Consider the following 19450-nt stretch of genomic DNA (forward strand, 5'->3'; position numbering starts at 1 on the left):
AGGTTGTACCGTACTGCTTTTTCTGCGCATGTGCGTGTGTGCGTGCGTGTGTGCGTGTGCGTGCGTGTGCACGCGCGTGTGTGTGTGCGTGTGCGTGCGTATGTGCGTGCGTACGTACGTGCGTGTGTGTGTGTGTGTGTGTGTGTGTGTGTGTGTGTGTGTGTATGCGTGCACACATGTGATGTTTGGAACCTTATCTACAGCTTGCTGTTCCAACTGCACAATGCTGCAGATTATAGTCATACAGGTTCCTAGTTAATGATAAGCTGCCCTTCAGGGAATTGTTATGACTGAATTGGCACATGGCATTTGATTGCAAATTGGTGCAGGGTGATGCACTGCAGTGCTGTTGACTATAAGTACCATAGTCACTATAAGGAAACAAAGGAAACCATTGGCTAAACTGTTCAGGCTATCCTTTGTACATAATTATTCTAAAATCCATAAAACAGCAAAATTATGCCAGTGTTTTGCTAGTCTTTTCTGTCTTCGGCATACACTGTATTTTGTCAAAGACTTATCTACTAATTATCACTTAGCTGAGGTGACCATTATAAGATGTGCACTGCTCCTAAAGAAATTCACTTTTACATACCTTCATGAAAATAGGATATGCTTAAGGTCTGTACTGGAGATTTTTTTTCAGCTGCTTTTATGGATGAAATCCATGCAGCTAGTTAGGCATATTGTAGTAATACCACACGAATGAGGTAAGCTATGTATTGAAAGTAATTGTGTTAAAATCAATGAAATTAGTTAAATAATTCATTCTTCTGATGTTTTCTGTTTCATGCTGCACAGTTTTTGTTGATATGGACTACATACTAAAACAAAGACATATGTATAGCTGTCTCTTGTCAAATAAACAAACTGAAGTGTTTTTGGTAACCAGTGACGGTGGACTGATCTCTCTAAATTCACGACTCTGTTATCCTTTAGGTCTCAACTTCACACCATTTCAACTTACATTCTCATGAATGCTATATTAATTTTACCCCAATAATATGCCACTGATGTAATCTGTAGATGTAATGCAAGTTTCAAGCAGGGCAATTTTTTCAGCTTTCAGGCAAGCCATTGAAAAGGTTAAACTGAGGTCTCACACAGAAAGTTCAATCTTTTTCAGTATGCCATGTACATAGACCTTGTTCAATAAGAAACAATTTGAAATTAGGTATTACAGAGAAAATTCTTCTTCATTTTGACTCGGTCACAGTTTAATTAAAGAGAAGAACAATGCTCACATCAGAGTGGCTATATTTCAATTGTCTTCTATTGTGGGGATAAATCCATCCATTACATTTTCCAGGATGATTTAAAATGTATTTTATTCAGGCTTGAGTGTCAGATGTAGCAGTCAGTGACTTCATCAAATGGAGTTCACTGATCTTGTGTCCTCCGGCATCTTTGCCAGTACTGGGAGACTTTCTCTGAATACAGCTCCTGGTCAATAAAACCACTTCAATAAAATATTTCTGCACTCCTTGGAAGACAGCTGTCTTGGGGTTTGTTCTAAACAGGGATATGCACAGCTACCCACTTGTGAAGTTTCAGAAGGTTAGAGTTTCCCTCATAAAATACATATTTGATAATGGTTCTTTAATGTTTTCCAAAAGGAATTACTACTGTTGTGGAATACAGTTTGCAAAAAGGGAAGGCATGTAATCCTCTTGAATAAACTCTTAACTGCTTGTCAAAAATCTTACTGTTATTTCCTTCCTTATAGCTGTATTTACCATGTATTCTTCTAAAATGGCAGATATAAAATACTATTTTAAGAATGGCATGCTGAACACTATTCAGTTTATAGTTTTCATTCTTGTCAACTGTCCTTTGTTTTATTTTGAGATACTTCAGATCTGAGATTTTTCCAGCATGTCAGTACCTGCAGCTCTGTATTCTGTCTGATAAGTCACTGTCGTTTAAGAACTAAACAAGATAGTCTGAAGTGCATGAAATTATAGGTGCATCACAAGTGTTTCTTTATTCATTTTCTATTCCCTAGATATGGGCTAAAATACCACCTCTTTAACTGTCTGCAGTGTAGGCGGTTCATTATTTCTGAAGTGTTTATTTATTTACTTGCAGAGTCATTTTTCCAGTTGCAGTCCTGACCTTAGTTAAACCTTAACCACATTAATATGGTCTCCAGCAGTGGTCATGCTTATTGCTTTTGTTCTATATACAGTTATAATTCAAAACAACCATTTACTTTTCCAATGAATAAGGACTCATATCAGATAAGCCTGACAATAGTGTTTCTAAAACAAGGCATTCTACTTTTGAAGTCAATGGAGAAAGGAGACAGGCATTTGTCCAAAAAAAAAAAAAAAAAAAACTTAGAACTAGCTTTTTTATTTTGGTAAAATGGCAACAACAGAGGTGATTATAATAAGCAGCAAACAGGGGCTTACCCCAGCATAAAACATTTATTTTGGGTAAACATCCATTTGTAATTTTGATACTGATATTTTAATATATTTAGTGGAAACTGTTCTGAGTTTGTTAGGAAACTGAAATAGAAAATCTAGAGAGGCCATAATATGATGGATGAGTGGGACATAACTCAGAATAAGGAATACAGAAAGTAAAATGTCATAAATGTAATTGCTGAATAGTTAAAGGGCATGACTTTTTGTGTGACATCAGGGAGTGGTAGCATCTGCACCCATATTTAAAGGACACATTGCTGGTGCCCAAGATTTGAGCTCATCTCAGCTGTTCTAATCCAGACAGAGATTCATTTTCCTATAAGTGTCAATTTATATAATCTGTTTCTTGCTTCTGAGCATGTATTCATGCCTAAAGCTCAAATAGTATTACTGTTTACATTTGTGATGTTAGGAGGTACTGACAGCCATGCCAGGTGTGTGTTTGTGTGTGTGTTTGTGTGTGTGCTTGTGTGTGTGCTTGTGTGTGTGCTTGTGTGTGTGCTTGTGTGTGTGCTTGTGTGTGTGCTTGTGTGTGTGCTTGTGTGTGTGTGTGTGTGTGTGTGTGTGTGTGTGTGTGTGTGTGTGTGTGTGTGTGTGTGGTAGTTACCTGGAGCAGGGACTCCAGGCACTGGGCTTACAGAGAGGGTGCTGGAGGTCCTGGCTTGGACACTCGGCTGAGAAACAAACCCTACACCTGTATCAGTGGGGAGTCTTTATGGGGACCTGGAGGGAGACAGAAATATCCAGACCACCGACTGAGTGTGTTTCCTGTGTGCTCTTAAGAGAAATTCTGCCTGATGCAGAGAGCTCTACATCTGGAAATACTGAGTGTATCCATTTGTATTACAAGTGCACATCTGTCTCCAGTGTCAGTGGTGAAGATTTTGGCTGCTTAGTTACTGGCCCTGCGTGGGGACATCACAGCATTAATGTAAGGATATAATCTTATTTTAAAGTGAGAATCAAAGAGCAATGATCCACAAACTAAACAAAAGCAACACATTGCTAGACTCTGGATAACATCTCTATGACCAAATAAATCACTGACGAGAGTAATTTACAGATATTACAAATTAATTTGATCAGATCGGTGCGATCAAGATGAGCTATTAAACTATACCAATACCTCCTCTGTGACTAATATTCCTGGACTAGCAATGCAGTATCTCATTGTAATTTAAGTATTTCTTTATGTATCTTTCACTTACTTTTTAATTTGATTCAATGCCACAGTAATAGCTCCTCTGAAACTAATATTCCTGGACTAGCACTGATGTATGACCATGTAATTTAGATTTTATTTATTTATTTGTTTTATATTTGTTGACCAGGTTTGTCCGACTGATCTTATAGCCTCTTTTCAGCGGAGGCCTGAGGAAAAAAGCTCCACATATTTTACAATAAGATTTACAAATGCAGTATACAGAAATGTTCAAAAAAAGTTTTACTATAAAGACGTAAGTAGACACAATAAAACAAAAATAGAGCAAATTTGACAATAGGACAAAATTTAATAATATAGTTGCTACTAATTTAAGTCTTGATAGATTACAGAAAAGAGAAGTATGTAATTTGAAAGGTAGTCTAAGGAGGTTAATGTTTACAGTTTAAAATGACAGGTAACAGCATAGTAGAGGAGTCCAGAGAGCTAATAAATAATAATAGAAGTAGAGGTCATAAATAATGGGCAGTTAGTGGTCTGAAATTTGGGATAGTAGGGGAAATTATGAAAGGTAGGTACAGTGGCAAGACCAATGAGTTCTTTAGTTACTTCTTTGAATTGTTTAGCTTGTTTGAGGGACCTAATTTCTAGTGGCAGTTTGCTCCAAGAGATGGTAGGATGGTAGCTACAGAGATTGCATCCAAATTCGGTCTTAGGTTTATAGATCAGTAGTAGATCTTAGTTGGAGCTACAGAGTGACCTAGTGGGAGTATATTGAGTGAAGAGAGAAGATAAGTTAGGACAGTAAGAAGATGGCTGGTTTAGGATAGAGTGAATAATCTGGAGTTGGGAGAGTAGAAGCAGGTGAGGTAATTGAAGCCACTTTAAGTATTTTAGTGAGACAGTGATGGGATTTCTAGGTTTGGTGTGCTTCGAATCTAGCTACCTTGTTGTCTTGAGCTAGGAGTGAGGAGTTGAGATTTTTGAGGATTTGAGAGCTTTACAATAGGCTGGGTAGGAGGTAAGCATGGGAGAGGGTTACTTTTGCTTCATTAGTGAGGAACTTTTTTATTTCTGTATAGGGGGCCCAGTTTTTAATGAGTTTTCCTGATACAATTGTTGACATGCAAGTCAAACTTAATTTGATCATTTATAGTGACACCTAAAAGTTTTGTGCTAGATTCATCTACAATAGTGTTATTGAGAGACAGTATACAAAAAGTGGATTTGAAGCGGTTAACATTTTTGGGAAGAAAGAGTAAGAGTTTTGTTTTTTGGGGTTCAGAATCTTTCAGTTATTTATTAATTTGTTTGTTATTAAACCAACATGCTGGTATACTTTTTTGTGCCTTCCAAACCCCGCTCTCATCATCCCTACACATGCATTCTGATTTTTAAACTAATTTAGTTATACATTTTTTTAACAGCAGGATGTGGCTGCAACACGACTGAAATTCAAGCAACAAATATTCTTACCAGAAACAGAGAAATGTAAATCAAGGCAGCATTAATTTATTCTCTTTTGTTTTATTTTGCATTTGTTTTCCGGGGTAGAGCATTGATCTCCATGGGTCTTTTTCTGACTCAGCCTGGGAGCAATATCTGGTTAAGTGACTTGCTCAGAGTCAAAAGGTAGGTAATGGAGGCTGTCAGAATCAAACTTTGTGCCACTGGGCCACAAGAAACAGCTTGTTAGCATAATCCAGCTCTTTATTCAAAACATGTGATAAAATAATCTTTGAAGAGTCACTCTACAAATCTTAAAGAGATACTTTAAGATAACAAAAAAGCACATAAGCTTTTCTTGACTATATGTCTCTTAATTAGGTTTCTCTTAAGTGACTCTGTTTTCCCAGTGTATCTACATATATCAAAATATCTAATGGCCATTTTGTGGAATTTAGCTCCATGTGTCTTTCTACATCACAGCTATAAAGTTGTTACTTCTACATAAAAAAGGAATTGAACTTGTTGGCATACAGTTTAGACTATTTCCATGTCAGATATGAAACAAAGAAGAGACAGCCGATTTATAGATTACAGTGTAAATCAAGAAGGAAGATAACATTTCTGAGGGATAAGGTCAGAACAATCAAAAGAATGCTTCACTGCAAACTGTATGACATAGATTGTGCAGGTTATCTGGAATAAATAAATAATGCATTTAGATTAAATAGCTTGTTTCTTTCTAGAATCAGAATGCCACCTTATATTTCTAAAAGAGAAATTGTTAAATATTTTTCATGAAGTAGACAAGAAGTGTGCTATGCATAACTGGAAAACTCAAAGTATTGAACCTATAAAGGGTTCAACAGGCTCTGACAGAAATTCAGAGTGATACAGAAGTAACCTCCACTGTAAGCTTTTAGGTACTAGCAATGTGTGTGGATTATACCATTACGATCACCACAGTAAAACAGAGTTTAACTAATGCAGCTGGACATTAATAAAGATGTGAAATTATTTGGGGGGTGTGTGTGTGTGTGTGTGTGTGTGTGTGTGTGTGTGTGTGTGTGTGTGTGTGTGTGTGTGTGTGTGTGTGTGTGTGTGTAATGATTTTTTGGATTTTTCTTTATTGTTACACATTTTAGTTTTCCAATGGATCTCAGACAAAAATGTGAAGCTTTACTGATTAATGTTATAAAGTTTCAGTGATTGATATGCAATTGAAGACAACTGTATGAAAAGACTGAGACTGCACCATCTCAGACAATTACACTTACTTAGGTACAGAGAATCTGTTTAGCATATATACACACTCAGGCAAAAATCCTTTATTACTTCAATAGTTGTGTTAATGTAATCGATAAAGATATTGCACCTTAATGGTATAACAGAATAAATACTTCAGTCTTCAAATTATTGAAGTACAATTCCATTTTAAAACATATTAGCCATTTATATCAATATATGTTGACCTTTTTAATGAAGAGTAAAAGTAATGCTTTCTAGACATATATAACAATAATCAAAGAACTCCCAATGAATTCTTTAAACATGAAGCTTCATATTTTGCCAGTTTTATAAATGGCTCATGGTATTTCGGTCTCGTATGCTTATCACTGGTTCTAAATAAAGTAGATCAGACTTTTTTTTTTATTTCTATTCAAGTAAGTTTTGTCATTTGCTGCAAGTAATTGTAATTATTTTGAACATGATTTTTCTAAAATGGGATAATTGTCCTAGGTAGAAAAGCCACATACACAATTCTTTTTGTCATTATATTCCTTTTATTTAATTCAAGTTTATATGTCTTGAATTATCTTGTGTTAGCTATATTTTGCATCAGAATTATATATTCTTTATTGTTTTATCTTGGAATAACTACTTTATGCATTTAGTTCTGATTCTGTCTCTTCTTCATACCATTTATTGTTTTTTAAAGTGAATGCTAGTACTTAAGATGAATGCCTTATTAATCATTTCCAGCGTTATTGATATCTACCCATGTGTGATTTGCTAACATACTTTTTTCCTCCAATGAAACTTTAAACAATTCCTGCCTGGGTAGCATTAGCCATCTAAACTACTAAAGTCATAAACATGATTACTTTTTATCATCACTAAATCATTTCTTAAAGCACAGGAATGGAAATGATTTTGGACAATTAAATTCACTTCTTGGCAATATTTAGACTGTTGATATAATGAGATATTCTGCTCTATACATGAGCAAGTTTTCTTTTCATTTTTATTATAGTTTTGCTTTAGTTTTAATTGCAATTGTAACTGGAATAACACTGAAGCCTGATTTAAAGTATTATTTTCTGTGTCTCTAAAGGAGCTGATTTCATGCTTTCCATGAAGTCTGTGCAGAGAAGACACATATCTCTCTGCTTGTTTGATCTGATACTAACTTGTGCCAGTATGCTAATTTTAAATTCTTACACATAGTTTTTCTTGTATAGAATATTATTTGTTTGATTGGCATATTTAAGGTATGTTTTACAGCTGTCTCAAAGTTGTCTAGTTACTTCTTTACACTGTGTGTCACAAAATATATAGTTTTGTCAAGTTAGCTACATATACTGTAACTGCACATCTTGTATTGTCTATTTTTGGCATTTCTTTAGCCAGCTGATGATAAACATATCACTGTATCTATCAAAACATACATATAATATTTCATCAAATGTGACTACATCATTTCTTCATTATCACAAATATTTTTATATAGCCAAACCTTTATCTCTCCTATAGTCTTGCTAATAAATCTCATAGCTGAGAAGCACTATAGCCTCACCATATATCATTAATGATTGTTGTAAATATAACATTTCACAAATTTCTGTGTAATCTCTCGCTTAAATTGTTGCTGACCAAACCTACCACATTAAACATAAGTGCTTCAGGACCTCTTTCTGTTTTATCATTCAGCCTCCTCCTCTATTTCCTTTACACTGCCAAAACGTTAAGTAAATTCTCTGTTTGTTTTATTCTTATAATCCCATTTCCTTGATTTTCTTTACTTAATACTCACCATTCTACCTGTTGTTCACCTATTTCTTCCTACACACTCATTATTTGTCCATTTTTCTATTTCTTCTTGTCTAAGAGCAAATGTTCTTATTTTTTAAACTCTACCTCTCAGAAATATATATAAAAAGGAATGTTGATTTGTGTTACCAAATGTATCCATCTTTGCTAAATAAATGTTATCCAATATGATGTATGTGTTAATGATTCCTTAAGCCTTGCAACATCTACATTAGGTGTTAGCTTTCCCAGATTCACATTTATTACATTTTCAAAAAATTACAATTCTCCTAAAAAATAGTCTGCAGTTTATCCCATTCTGTACCTGTGCTTGCGTCTTATAAATACACATTTTGTTTTCTGTTCCTTATTTTCTAATAGTCTTCTTCAAACTTATCTGATTCTATTTACTTTCTATCTTTTCTTTAACATCGACATTTTCAATTTTTTTCTCTTCTACATCCTTTTGCCCACTTCAAACCTTTTGTTTTACTGATTTTTCAAGTTCCTCTATTTTCTTCCTTAAGTTTTATTGTTCTTATACTTGTTTCTTTTTTCATCCTGTTTACCTACCCTTTTTCATATTTATGCTATTTATCCACTTCCACTCTCCCAGCTTTTATTTATTTCATTTTCTGCCTACATACCTACATTTTATTTTTTATCATCTAATTCTGCCTTTTAAAACTCCCTTCTTTTTAACTAAATCTTTTACTTTTCTGAGTTTTTTCTCATCTTTTTTTTTTTTATGTTTCAATTTCTATTCTTTCTTAATAGCTCCCTTTAACCTCCCTATTTTTTTCCTCACATTCTAAATGTAATAAGCTACATTTTCATGTTCTTTTTTTGTTTAAAATCAGCTGTTCAAATCTAAATTTATGCACTGGATTTTCTAAACCTAGTATAACATGTCTAAACAAAATTTCTTCCCTTGTAACTATGTCATACTGTCGACTGAAATCTTTTCTTTTTTGTATTGTAAAATATTCTGTTTCACAGAACTATCTTCTCTCATCAAATGTACTTAGATCATGCATGCAAATGTCTTCAATTAAATTTGACTCTCTACAGATGTTTTGTGATCAATCATAATCCTATCCACTATGTCTGATGTATCATACCGCTTAATCTAATGGGCCATTCATTGAATGTGGCAACCTTAGTAAATGCTCAGTCAAATCAACCATTTCTGTTTCCATACACAGGTTTCATTTCGTGTTCAAAGCAAGCATTTCAGATATGTTTAGTTCCTTCTCAACATTTTTTTTAATTTATGCTGTCATTCCTTTTCTCATCTCTTCCCATCTTTATTTAACCATTTATATGACCTGCTCCTTTTCCACTTCTTCACCATTGCTGCCCTGTATTACAAACATTCTATATGAGCTGCGTGGACTCCTTGTTTTTATAGCGTATTACTGCTTTGGATACTGTCATCTTCTTGCATCTTAATTGTCAGTTCTTTAACCACTTAGGTACCCTTGCTATCACCATCACTCTTCATTTCACTTGCAGATTTCAAGTATTTTCTAAACAAGGAGTTCAAATATAAACAATATGAAACACATAAATGCAGCACAGCATTCATATGTTAGTTTATTTTGCTGTTAGTGCTGCTGTCAGTTAATTAGCAAAACTAACATGCTTTCTTTTTTCTGGTATAAATAAACAATCAAAATAAATGTATCTATTTATTTTATTTTACTGATTGTCATTTGATTCCTGGGAAAGTCTAACAGGGCAGGTGTTAATTTTCAGTGGAGACTTAGGGAGAAAAGCTTCAAAGTATTACAAAAACATTTTTAGAACAATAGTTTTACAATCTTCAAACATAATAAAAAAAATCTACAGTTTAAATAAGTATACTAAATTATACCTAATGTAAAAACAGCAGATAAGACTAGATACTAGTTATATGACAATAATTTAATATTTAGAGAAATGTTTGCCAGTTTACAGAGAAATTAAAAGCATGTTAGTATAATACAAGCAGAAACTGTAATATGAAAAGAGACAAAAAACAGGTTTATAGCATATTTAGGAAGAGAGTAGTCAGGGAATTGACTGAACCAAGGGAGTGAGTGAAGAGGGGAGAGTAATGAGGTATAAGGTATGAATAGCTATTTATTCAAATTTAGGGATATATGTATCCTCAGGATGAGTAAGAGCCAGATTTTGGCTATGAAATCTTTCATAATGGTTTTAAAGGACTGGAATGGAGGGTATTGACCTGATAGACACGAGTAAAGACTTCCAGGCCTTAGCAACACGGTATGAGTGCAGACAATGCTCTACAGATTTGATAGGTCTGTGGACAGGGTGGAGTTTTTGGTCAGTGGATTGTAATGACCAATTGGGAACATAGTTGTGTTGAATGATATTTAGTGCCAAACAAGTTGCATGCATAATCTACATAATGGATTGAATCTTTAAAAGGAATTTTCATAATGGATAGAAATTATAAAGGTAAACTGTTGTCAAGATTGTACTTAATCATCCAAAATGTATATATATCTGCTTCTGAATTCTTTCTAACATATTCTTCCCCACTAATATTCAACATCAATGTGTATGTCAGAATTTAAAATGTTCCACCTTAATTATCTAAATACACACAAAATATTTCCTTAGTAATGGTCACTCACACAGGTTGTGTCTATCCCTAATTAATATGCTTTTAGACAGACAAAAATATGATTATGTATATTGATAGTCTGCTGATACTGTGACATTCAGATAGGAAATGTGCTACTTGTTGCATTTCTCAATTTTCTGAAAATTAAAGTTTTTTCTTGCTGCATTTTCCAAACATCTGTGGTATTGTAGTTTATTATTTCCATTACATGATTTAATTTTATTCTTTACTTCTTCTGCACCCTAACAAATTCCTTATGTCTTGCCCTCTGCTGCTGCAGAGCATCTGTCTTTTTCATTCTTCTTTGTAGTACTTCTTCACTACTCCACTTCTCTGGATTGAAAGTTTAGTCTGTTATTCTAAACCTCCTCCTTTGAATAATTCCTCACCAAATCTTAACCACTTACCACAAACTAAACCTCCATATCTTAATTTTGTATGGGCAGCAAACTTAATCTTGTTGTATTGAACAGCAACAATTTCTAACACAAATGCTCAGAGTTGCTGCAGAATTTTCATAAAGTTTCCACTGCTCATCACAATTAATCTAATTAGGCCAACTACACCTTTTTCAAGTCACAGACAGACCAAGCAAAAAATCCTTAGCATGAAAGATACGGAGTGCACTGATATAGTTTTGGCTGCCAGGAATGAAATACCTTAAGGTATCTTTTATTATTCTCTCATACGTAGCGTTGTCGCCTCACAGCATGACGTTGTTGCATTCAATTCTTAGTTAGAGCGTCTTCTGTGTGGAGGCATGCGTGAATGGGCGTGCCTTCATTGAAGGTTGTGCGTCAGGGCTGGTAACTCGGCACGTAAAAATCCACTACCAAACATTAGCGGACCGGAGTTCCGCTGTGGCAACCCCTAACCGGGATAACCCGAAAGAAACAACACCAGTTTATTTAACTTCCTGGAATTGGGCAGCAATGCAACAGCAAACATCAAAAAAGAGTTAAATACATACAGCTTGGTTGTTACAATTTATTTTAGTATCCAGAATGGACCAACTATACAATCTTAGCTTATAGACAGCAAACAATATGAACTTCATAAAAAATTGGTATTATTTAATGGTAATGTATGCTGTAAGAAGTGGTATTCCCCAAAACCAAATGGGTTAAAATATCTCTTTAATATTCAAAAATACCCCAACTCCTTGAGTTCATAGGTTCATAGGTGTGTACTAGGATAATAGCCCTGGAGCCTTCACAAGCCTAGCCCATAGGATTACCCTGGCATTGTGCCACCTGACCTTAGTTCCCAGTGCCTCTGTCATGCAGAACCACTGAAGTGATCACAGGGGTGAATTTTCTATTTCCCATCCATTCATCAAGATTTCTCTTGAAGAGGGCCAGTGAGGTGCTCTGCTTGACATGTATGAAAAGTCTATTCCATAGCATGGGCAGCCTCTGTGTTATGAACCTGTCCCTCCAGCACGTTTTGTTGATTGTGGTAATGAGGTTGAGGTCTCTGGAGCATGTGGTGCGGAGGGATTGGGATTTCTTTAGCTGTAGCATTTCTAACAGAGCTGGGTCAGACATGGCTTTGTATGTCAAGCAGAGATTGCCTCTAAGTAGACGATATGAGACAGAGAATATTTGGAGTTTTTTGAGTCTGTCCATATAGGACAAGTGTTTAAGGCCTAGGATCCTCTTTGTGAGGTACTTTTGTGGCCTCTCCAGTTGTTGCAAGTGTCTAGTGAGGTGCATGCCAAATGGGGCATTGTACTTTATGATTGTCCTAATGAGGAAAGAGTAGACGGAGACAATGCCCTCTTTCTTCCTGGATGCAAAACCCTTAGTAATGAGATGTCCCACATAGAAGGACTTGCTGACCACAGTGATAATGTGGTTGTCAGAAGAGAGGTCACTGTCAACCTTTGTTCCCAGATCTCTTATAACACATTCTGTGTTCAGTAGACTACCATCGATGTGGTAATTCATGGGAACTGGGTTTTTCCCAACAGGGATGATGACACATTTTGTGGCATTGAGCTTAAGGCCATGGTTCTGACACCAGTTGTTGGTCTCAGTGAGGCATTTCTGTAGGATGGCAACATCACTTGGAGAGTTAATAATAGCTCCTAACTTGCAATTGTCTGTGAAATTTGTCAGCTAGAGACCCTTCATGTTGGCCTGGACTTCAGAGAACTAGATACCAAGCAGGAGAGGACACAGGACCGAACCCTGTGGGACTCCACTCGTGACTGGTTGGCAGTCTGTGAGCCAGTTTGCAACCCACCTAGTGATATAGGGGTTGATGCCTAGCTTAGTGAGTTCTTCTATGATTCCTGAGTGGGGAATGGTATCACAGGCCTTGGCCAGATCAAGGTGAGCTGTATGAACCACTTCCTTCATCCACAGCTCTGATGACTGACTCAAAGAAGACGACCAAGTTGAGCAGGCATGATCTACCCCTCACAAAACCAAACTGTGTGGGATCCAGAGTTTGGAGATTCCCTATGTACTTGTTTATTAGGTCCATGATGATGCGTTCCATAGCTTTGCATATCAGACTTGTCAGGCTAATGGGGTGATAGTTCCCAGGGTCTGTAGTCACTCCTCCTTTGTGGAGAGGGATGACTGTAGCAGTGTGCCATTCAGTAGGGACAAAGACTGAGGTGAGGCTGTGATTGAACAGGGCACACAGGTGAGGTACCAGTTCACTCTGTAGTTCATGTAGAGCACAGCCAGGGATATTGTCAGGGCCCATAGAAGCTGTATTCTTGGCCTTGGACAGTGCTGCTTTAACCTGTGCAGCAGTAATGCTGGGTGGCTGGCAATCTACTGGTATTGTGATTGGTCCTCTGGGGGGGGGAGAGGTAAAGTTGGCACTGAATCTGTCTGCCAGTATATTGGCAATATCTGTTGGCTCAGTATAGGAGGTACCACTGTGCAGTAGCTCAGAGCAACTCTGGGTATTGCCATGGAGATTCCTTACATAAATATAGAAGGCCTTGTGGTTGTCTTTACTATCTGCTACAATTCTGTTTTCATAGCTAGCTTTGGAAGATTTGATGAGGGATCTCAACTTTTTTTTTGAGGCTGATAAGTGAGTTTTTCCAGTCTTGGGACTTCACCTTATTCTGCATCAGTTTCCTCTTTCTGTTGTAGAGTTTGTTTATGGCAGGGGACTACCAGATTGTCTTCCTTTTTTTGGAGGAGAATGTATTGATTCTATTAGGTATGGCGAGATCCATGCATTTGTGTACGTTTTTGTACAGTGCATTGTTATATGATTTGGCGGTCATGCAACTATTCTCCATTTGCATGGGTGCCGTGAATTTAGCCATGTTTGTTTTTAGGAGCCCAAAGTTAGCTTTGGAGAAGTTTTTCATGGTGGTTTCCTTTGTGGGGGGGGGGGGTGTGGACATCCAAGGTGATTAGTTTGTGGTCAGATCTAACCAGGGAAGAGTTGACTATTGGTGTAAAGCAGCGGTCACCCATGTTGGTAATGACCAGGTCAAGGATATTGCTACCTCTAGTGGGGGTAAGAACAAGCTGGCCCAGGGTATTGGAATTAATGAATTCCAGGAAACGTTGGGCAAGTGCATTGATACATGAGTTGATAGAGGGAGCCAGAAAACAAAATAGTAAAAACAGCAAGAAGTGATATTTAAATCTAGCTTGGTTGCAGTTGCAGCTTATAAGTGATAATTGCTAGTCTGAATTATCAACTAAATCAGAGTTTCATACTTTCCACTGTACAGTGTTACGTATGAAGGATGTATGCATATCCAGCCAACTTCAACAGCTCTCCATCTTTGCAGTCTCTTATACACTAATTCACTCTATGCACATGCAGACTCTGGTGGTACTCTGGATAGATTCTTAATACAAAGTCATGCTGTGAATATGTTATGCATATATAAATCTGTTAACCTGTATGTAATAAATGGTGCGGTGATGCTACTGCCCAAGCCAAGGAATGAATGGACGTAAGACTCTTACCATATCCACTGTCAAGGATGGGCCAATGTGGTCCAAAAAGTTGAGTCACTGGATGCAATGTCTGAGTAGAAATATCTGTCTACATGCATACATACATATATCAGAGAAACTATCTACTAGGCAGTAGCAAACTAAATGGAAGAAAAGCCTATTGGATCTATGAGGAAAGAAACACACACACTCTGTTTCTTTCTTCGTAGATGCAATACATACAAACATGCAAAAATAAATAAATAAATAGAATTATTTGTTATTATTCGGTCTTGTTTCTGTGCAACTAGATTTTTTTTATATAACTATGTGTGTGTTCAAGTTTATATATAAACACAGATAAATGAAAAACACAAAAAGTTGAAACATGTCAGGCCAAACTTCATACTGTCATAAAACCACAGTTTCAACAACAAAATTAAAAAATAAGCATTTTTCCAGGGGCAAGTCGTCCTGGACCTCTCATATGAGGGCTGCCACTCCAACATACCCACAACATTAAATATTCCAACTCTAAATTAATGACATGGCACAAACTGACATTTTGCAATCATTTGTCTGTTCAACTGCTTACAACTGCTTACAACATCCGTAATTATCTATGTGTATGCATGTGTGTATGTGTGTATGTATGTATATATATATATATATATATATATATATATATATATATATATATATATATATATATATATATATATATTTCAAGAGTTTGAAGGCTAAACATAATGGTGCCGTATGGTGCAGAATGGGAGAATTTCCCTTTTCTGCACTGAAGTGCGGTCTCGGAGTTTTTTATATTTAAGTAGGGGGGTGTGGGTTTTGCAGTGGGGCTTGCCCCCCTGCTCGCACCATTAAGGTAAGTTTTTCTTTTTTTTATTGTATATTCAATCTTTCAAACTTCGATCATATGCTGTCAAACATACGGGATTAGAAGTTTTGAAAATTTGAATATATAATATAGACCCATTTATTGCATTTGTTAGACAGAGTCACATCCCTTCCTTAAATTGTTAACCAAGTTTGCCATGCAAAATGTGCTGAGATTTCATGATTTGTTTTCTTTTTGCTCCTATGCAGGATGGTGTTTCATGATTTTTCATCTGCTAAAAAAATAATATGACTGCAGTAGATTACATTGAGAAACTGAAAATAAGATAATAAGAGCATTACATTATACTAAAGAGATAAATAAGAAATAAAATAAAACATAGATCATAGTATGTTTCTATACAGAAGCTTGCTAATGTGACGCAGCTATAAGAGGTAAACATCCATGTAGCAAAACAATATTTTTCACTGCTGCAGTAGTTTTCTTCTCACAGTATGACCATTCACAATGACTGAAGGTTTTGAGAAAAAATCCCAATAAGTCATATTGTGGATCTCACATGGGCCTGCAGAGCAAGGGCTTTGCCTGAATAAGTTTTATCTGAAAAATTTTCCATCACAATATATACCATCATGTTAATAAAAACTCATACAATCCATCCATATGCAAAGGACACATATCAAAGCTAAAAGAGCTACGTAAATGCATGTAAGATCCTGGCAAGCTGGGTACTTCTAAGGTCTACATTGAGAAGGAAATTTGTTGGAAGTGGAGCAGCTGGAATACATTGAGAGTAGAAAATAGGTATTTGTCCTGCTCTAGGTAATGGTACAAGAGAGTGATGACACTGAAAAGAACTGAGTAAATATTTTAGTAATATATCCAGTGGCAACTATGAACTGCAGTAACAGATTTGATTGTTAACTCCACACCTTTGTCGTCTGAAGTTGTCTAAATAAATGAAGTGGTCGAATGTTAACAATTCCAATTTCATTGTGAAAAAAATTAGCATCCAGCTTATGTTAATAACTGTTTTTCAGTACTCAGATGAAATAAATGCTGCCATCCATTAACGTATCTTTTCTGAGCAATAGAAATATGTGCTGGACAGCCATATCTTTGATGCACAAATCTTAACACTAATTTATTTAGTCTTAAGTTATAGTCTCTCAATGATGTTGCGTTAACCTGTTGCTACAGTCTGCTTTTACATTTTTCATAGACATTGCTGGATTTTTTTGTTGAATTTTATGAGTACGAGATAAGTATTCTGTTTCCTTTCTAAAAATAACAAATGGGTTGTTTAGTGTGTGTGTGTGTGTGTGTGTGTGTGTGTGTGTGTGTGTGTAAAGAAAAAAACAGACGTTTGTCACTCTCCAGACACACACACACACACACACACACACACACACACACACACACACACACACACACACATATTTCATAATGCATGCCCATTGAAAGCTTCCATCATTAACTAACTTCAGTCCACTAGATGTAATCTGGAAAAACCTGACAGAGGAATGCACAGACGGCAGCTCCCTTCTAAAAAGAAATACTGCCACTGTGACAATGGATGTTGGCCCACCTCTTCCTGGCTGGAGGGTTGCACACCCTCTAGAATTTGCAGCTTCAGGAGGATTCAATCCAGTTTCCTAAAAATGTGTATGTTCTTTTTTTATTCTGTTATGCATAGTACAATTCACATTCTGCACATTCCTGTCATGCTTTATAGGTTACTTTTCAGCAGACCAATATGATTGGATCGTGCAATAGTAATATACAGTGGAGTAGATACACTTAGGCAAGGAATGCAGCCTGTACATGTTCGACTTAACTCTGATGGAATACAACAATTGTGTCATCTATTCAAATTCAAAATGTTGCATTTATATGGAGATCATTGCTGGGTCTTAGTAGAAAAGAAATGTAGATGTATCCCATGACAATCATTTGTGTTGCTTTTTTCCCCAAGGCTATCACATCTGTTAATGTCAGCTTTTAAGACTAAAACGCTGTCACATTAAAATAGTGGTGTCACTTATTTGTAGAACATCATGTTGCTGATCTCAGTTTCAATTTTCTTTTTCTTTCAGTTTGTTCACAATATTCCAGAGGAGTTTTTGCTATTTTTGGACTGTATGACAAGCGATCTGTATATACACTGACCTCATTCTGCAGTGCACTGCACATCTCCCTCATCACCCCAAGTTTTCCCACTGAAGGGGAAACCCAGTTTGTGCTTCAGCTCAGACCCTCTTTACGAGGAGCACTGATAAGTTTGTTGGACCATTATGAATGGAACCGCTTTGTCTTCCTATATGACACAGACAGAGGTAAGATTATATTTCTTTACAAACCTGAGTCATGTCATAGAGTGTATTAGCAGAAAATGCTTGGCTGGTGATAAAAAATCATAGAATAACTTTATAGCAATTAAGGCACTGCTGGCAGTAAAAGGTTTACCATAGTTTTAATAGGACAGTTCTTTTATATGATACTGTTGCATATTTCTAGCAATGTAATTACTATTGTATAATATATTGTTGGAAAAGTTTCATTTGAATGTAGATGGTGCTTTTTAATTGCATGATTTTGTTTTAACCGTGTCTGTATTAGATTTTCTGCTTGGCATTGCCCTTCAGACTGTTTGACTAGAATTGTTGTGAGTTTCTGTGGATTTTGTATGTATTTATATTTGGTTGGTAGATCAGTTTGCATTACTATTTAAATTGTGATGCAAGAAATGTTTTACTCTAAGCCCATGAGCAAGTTGGATGAATGCATTTAATGTGTATATAAAGTCCTAAGATTTATAATAAAGTCAAAACCATATATTCTTATTTTACAGTGTGTTATCCTGACTTGATTTGAACTTGATACAAGGGTATGGCCCATTGTGCAAAGAAAATAAAGACTAAGACAAAGATAATATAGTAGCAGATTAAATTAAGGAGTTTGCCCTCCTTCACCCTTCTTTTCCCAACAAAATAAACTTAAATAATGGATTTTGTGACCAGTTTATTATTATAATACATCAGTTCATCGGAATACTAGCAACATTATAAACCAGTAAGCCACATAACTCAGGAACAACATAAAATTCCTCTTACAATCAAAGCCCTACTTACTGGGCAGCATGACAAATGACTGCTGAACTGGCCTATCTCCTTCTAGCCAAGTGTTCTACTCACCACACCCCTCATCAAACATGCGATTAGCCACATTCAGCTTTGTAGACAGCTTACAGTTCCTTGCTCTGAGGTTGGATTGACCCAGGGAAGGGATAAAGGGAATGAAAAAAGGTGGAAGACCACTTCACAACCACCCACCAAGCTGCAACTAAGGAATCTGTTCTCTCCCTATATTCCTGGCAGTAATGAGCAACAGCTTACTCAGCAGCCTTTAACAATGATCATTTAATGAGTACCAAACTTTCCAAACCTGCTTTGTGTTGTCCTTTAAGTATAAATAAAGCAAAACATTATAGAGATAAGATTTGTTCTACATAGAGACAAAATTTGAGTTAAGTAAGTCCAAACCTGTGTCAGAGAGTTGTAACCTATCATTCAAAAAGCAAATGGAATCCTTATCAGCAAAGTTCAAAAGTTCACTCACTCTAATACCTAGTTTGGAAGTGGTGTGAGCCTCTCTATGATTTAAAAGTGTATGTTGTGTCTAAAGATGTAGGATTAACAGCTCTTGCTTAAAATAATCTTGGGACAGTAGAGGGCCAGGTAACCATTCAGCCAGAGAATATCTGCTGTATTTTTAGAAGTTCTCTACAAATACAAGTCACAAGGTTATGCTTGGGATCTTTCTAATATCACTTCCCCAACTGAACAATACGAATATCTGGCTGACCTATTTTTGGAAAAAAAATTGATATATCACTGGCAGTAACCACTTCCAGATTATTTCAGAAATATAAGAATAAAGATTCAAATTCAATCCTCCTCCTGGGTC

The 19450-nt window shown here is 36.1% G+C and overlaps 1 protein-coding gene across 8 annotated transcripts in view; it reads left to right on the top strand.

Moving 5' to 3' along the window:
* Positions 1–19450, top strand: part of GRIA4 (glutamate ionotropic receptor AMPA type subunit 4) — a 2450678-nt gene that overhangs the window by 574479 nt on the left and 1856749 nt on the right. For all 8 annotated transcript variants that reach the window (XM_044072595.1, XM_044072594.1, XM_044072591.1 and 5 more), the window contains exon 3: positions 17581–17820. In XM_044072595.1, coding sequence (XP_043928530.1) covers positions 17581–17820 — 240 coding nt within the window. The remainder of the gene's footprint in view (positions 1–17580; positions 17821–19450) is intronic.

This window comes from Protopterus annectens, chromosome 5.part0, assembly GCF_019279795.1.
Source record: "Protopterus annectens isolate FY-2018-M chromosome 5.part0, PAN1.0, whole genome shotgun sequence".
NCBI classification, from domain to species: Eukaryota; Metazoa; Chordata; order Ceratodontiformes; family Protopteridae; genus Protopterus; species Protopterus annectens.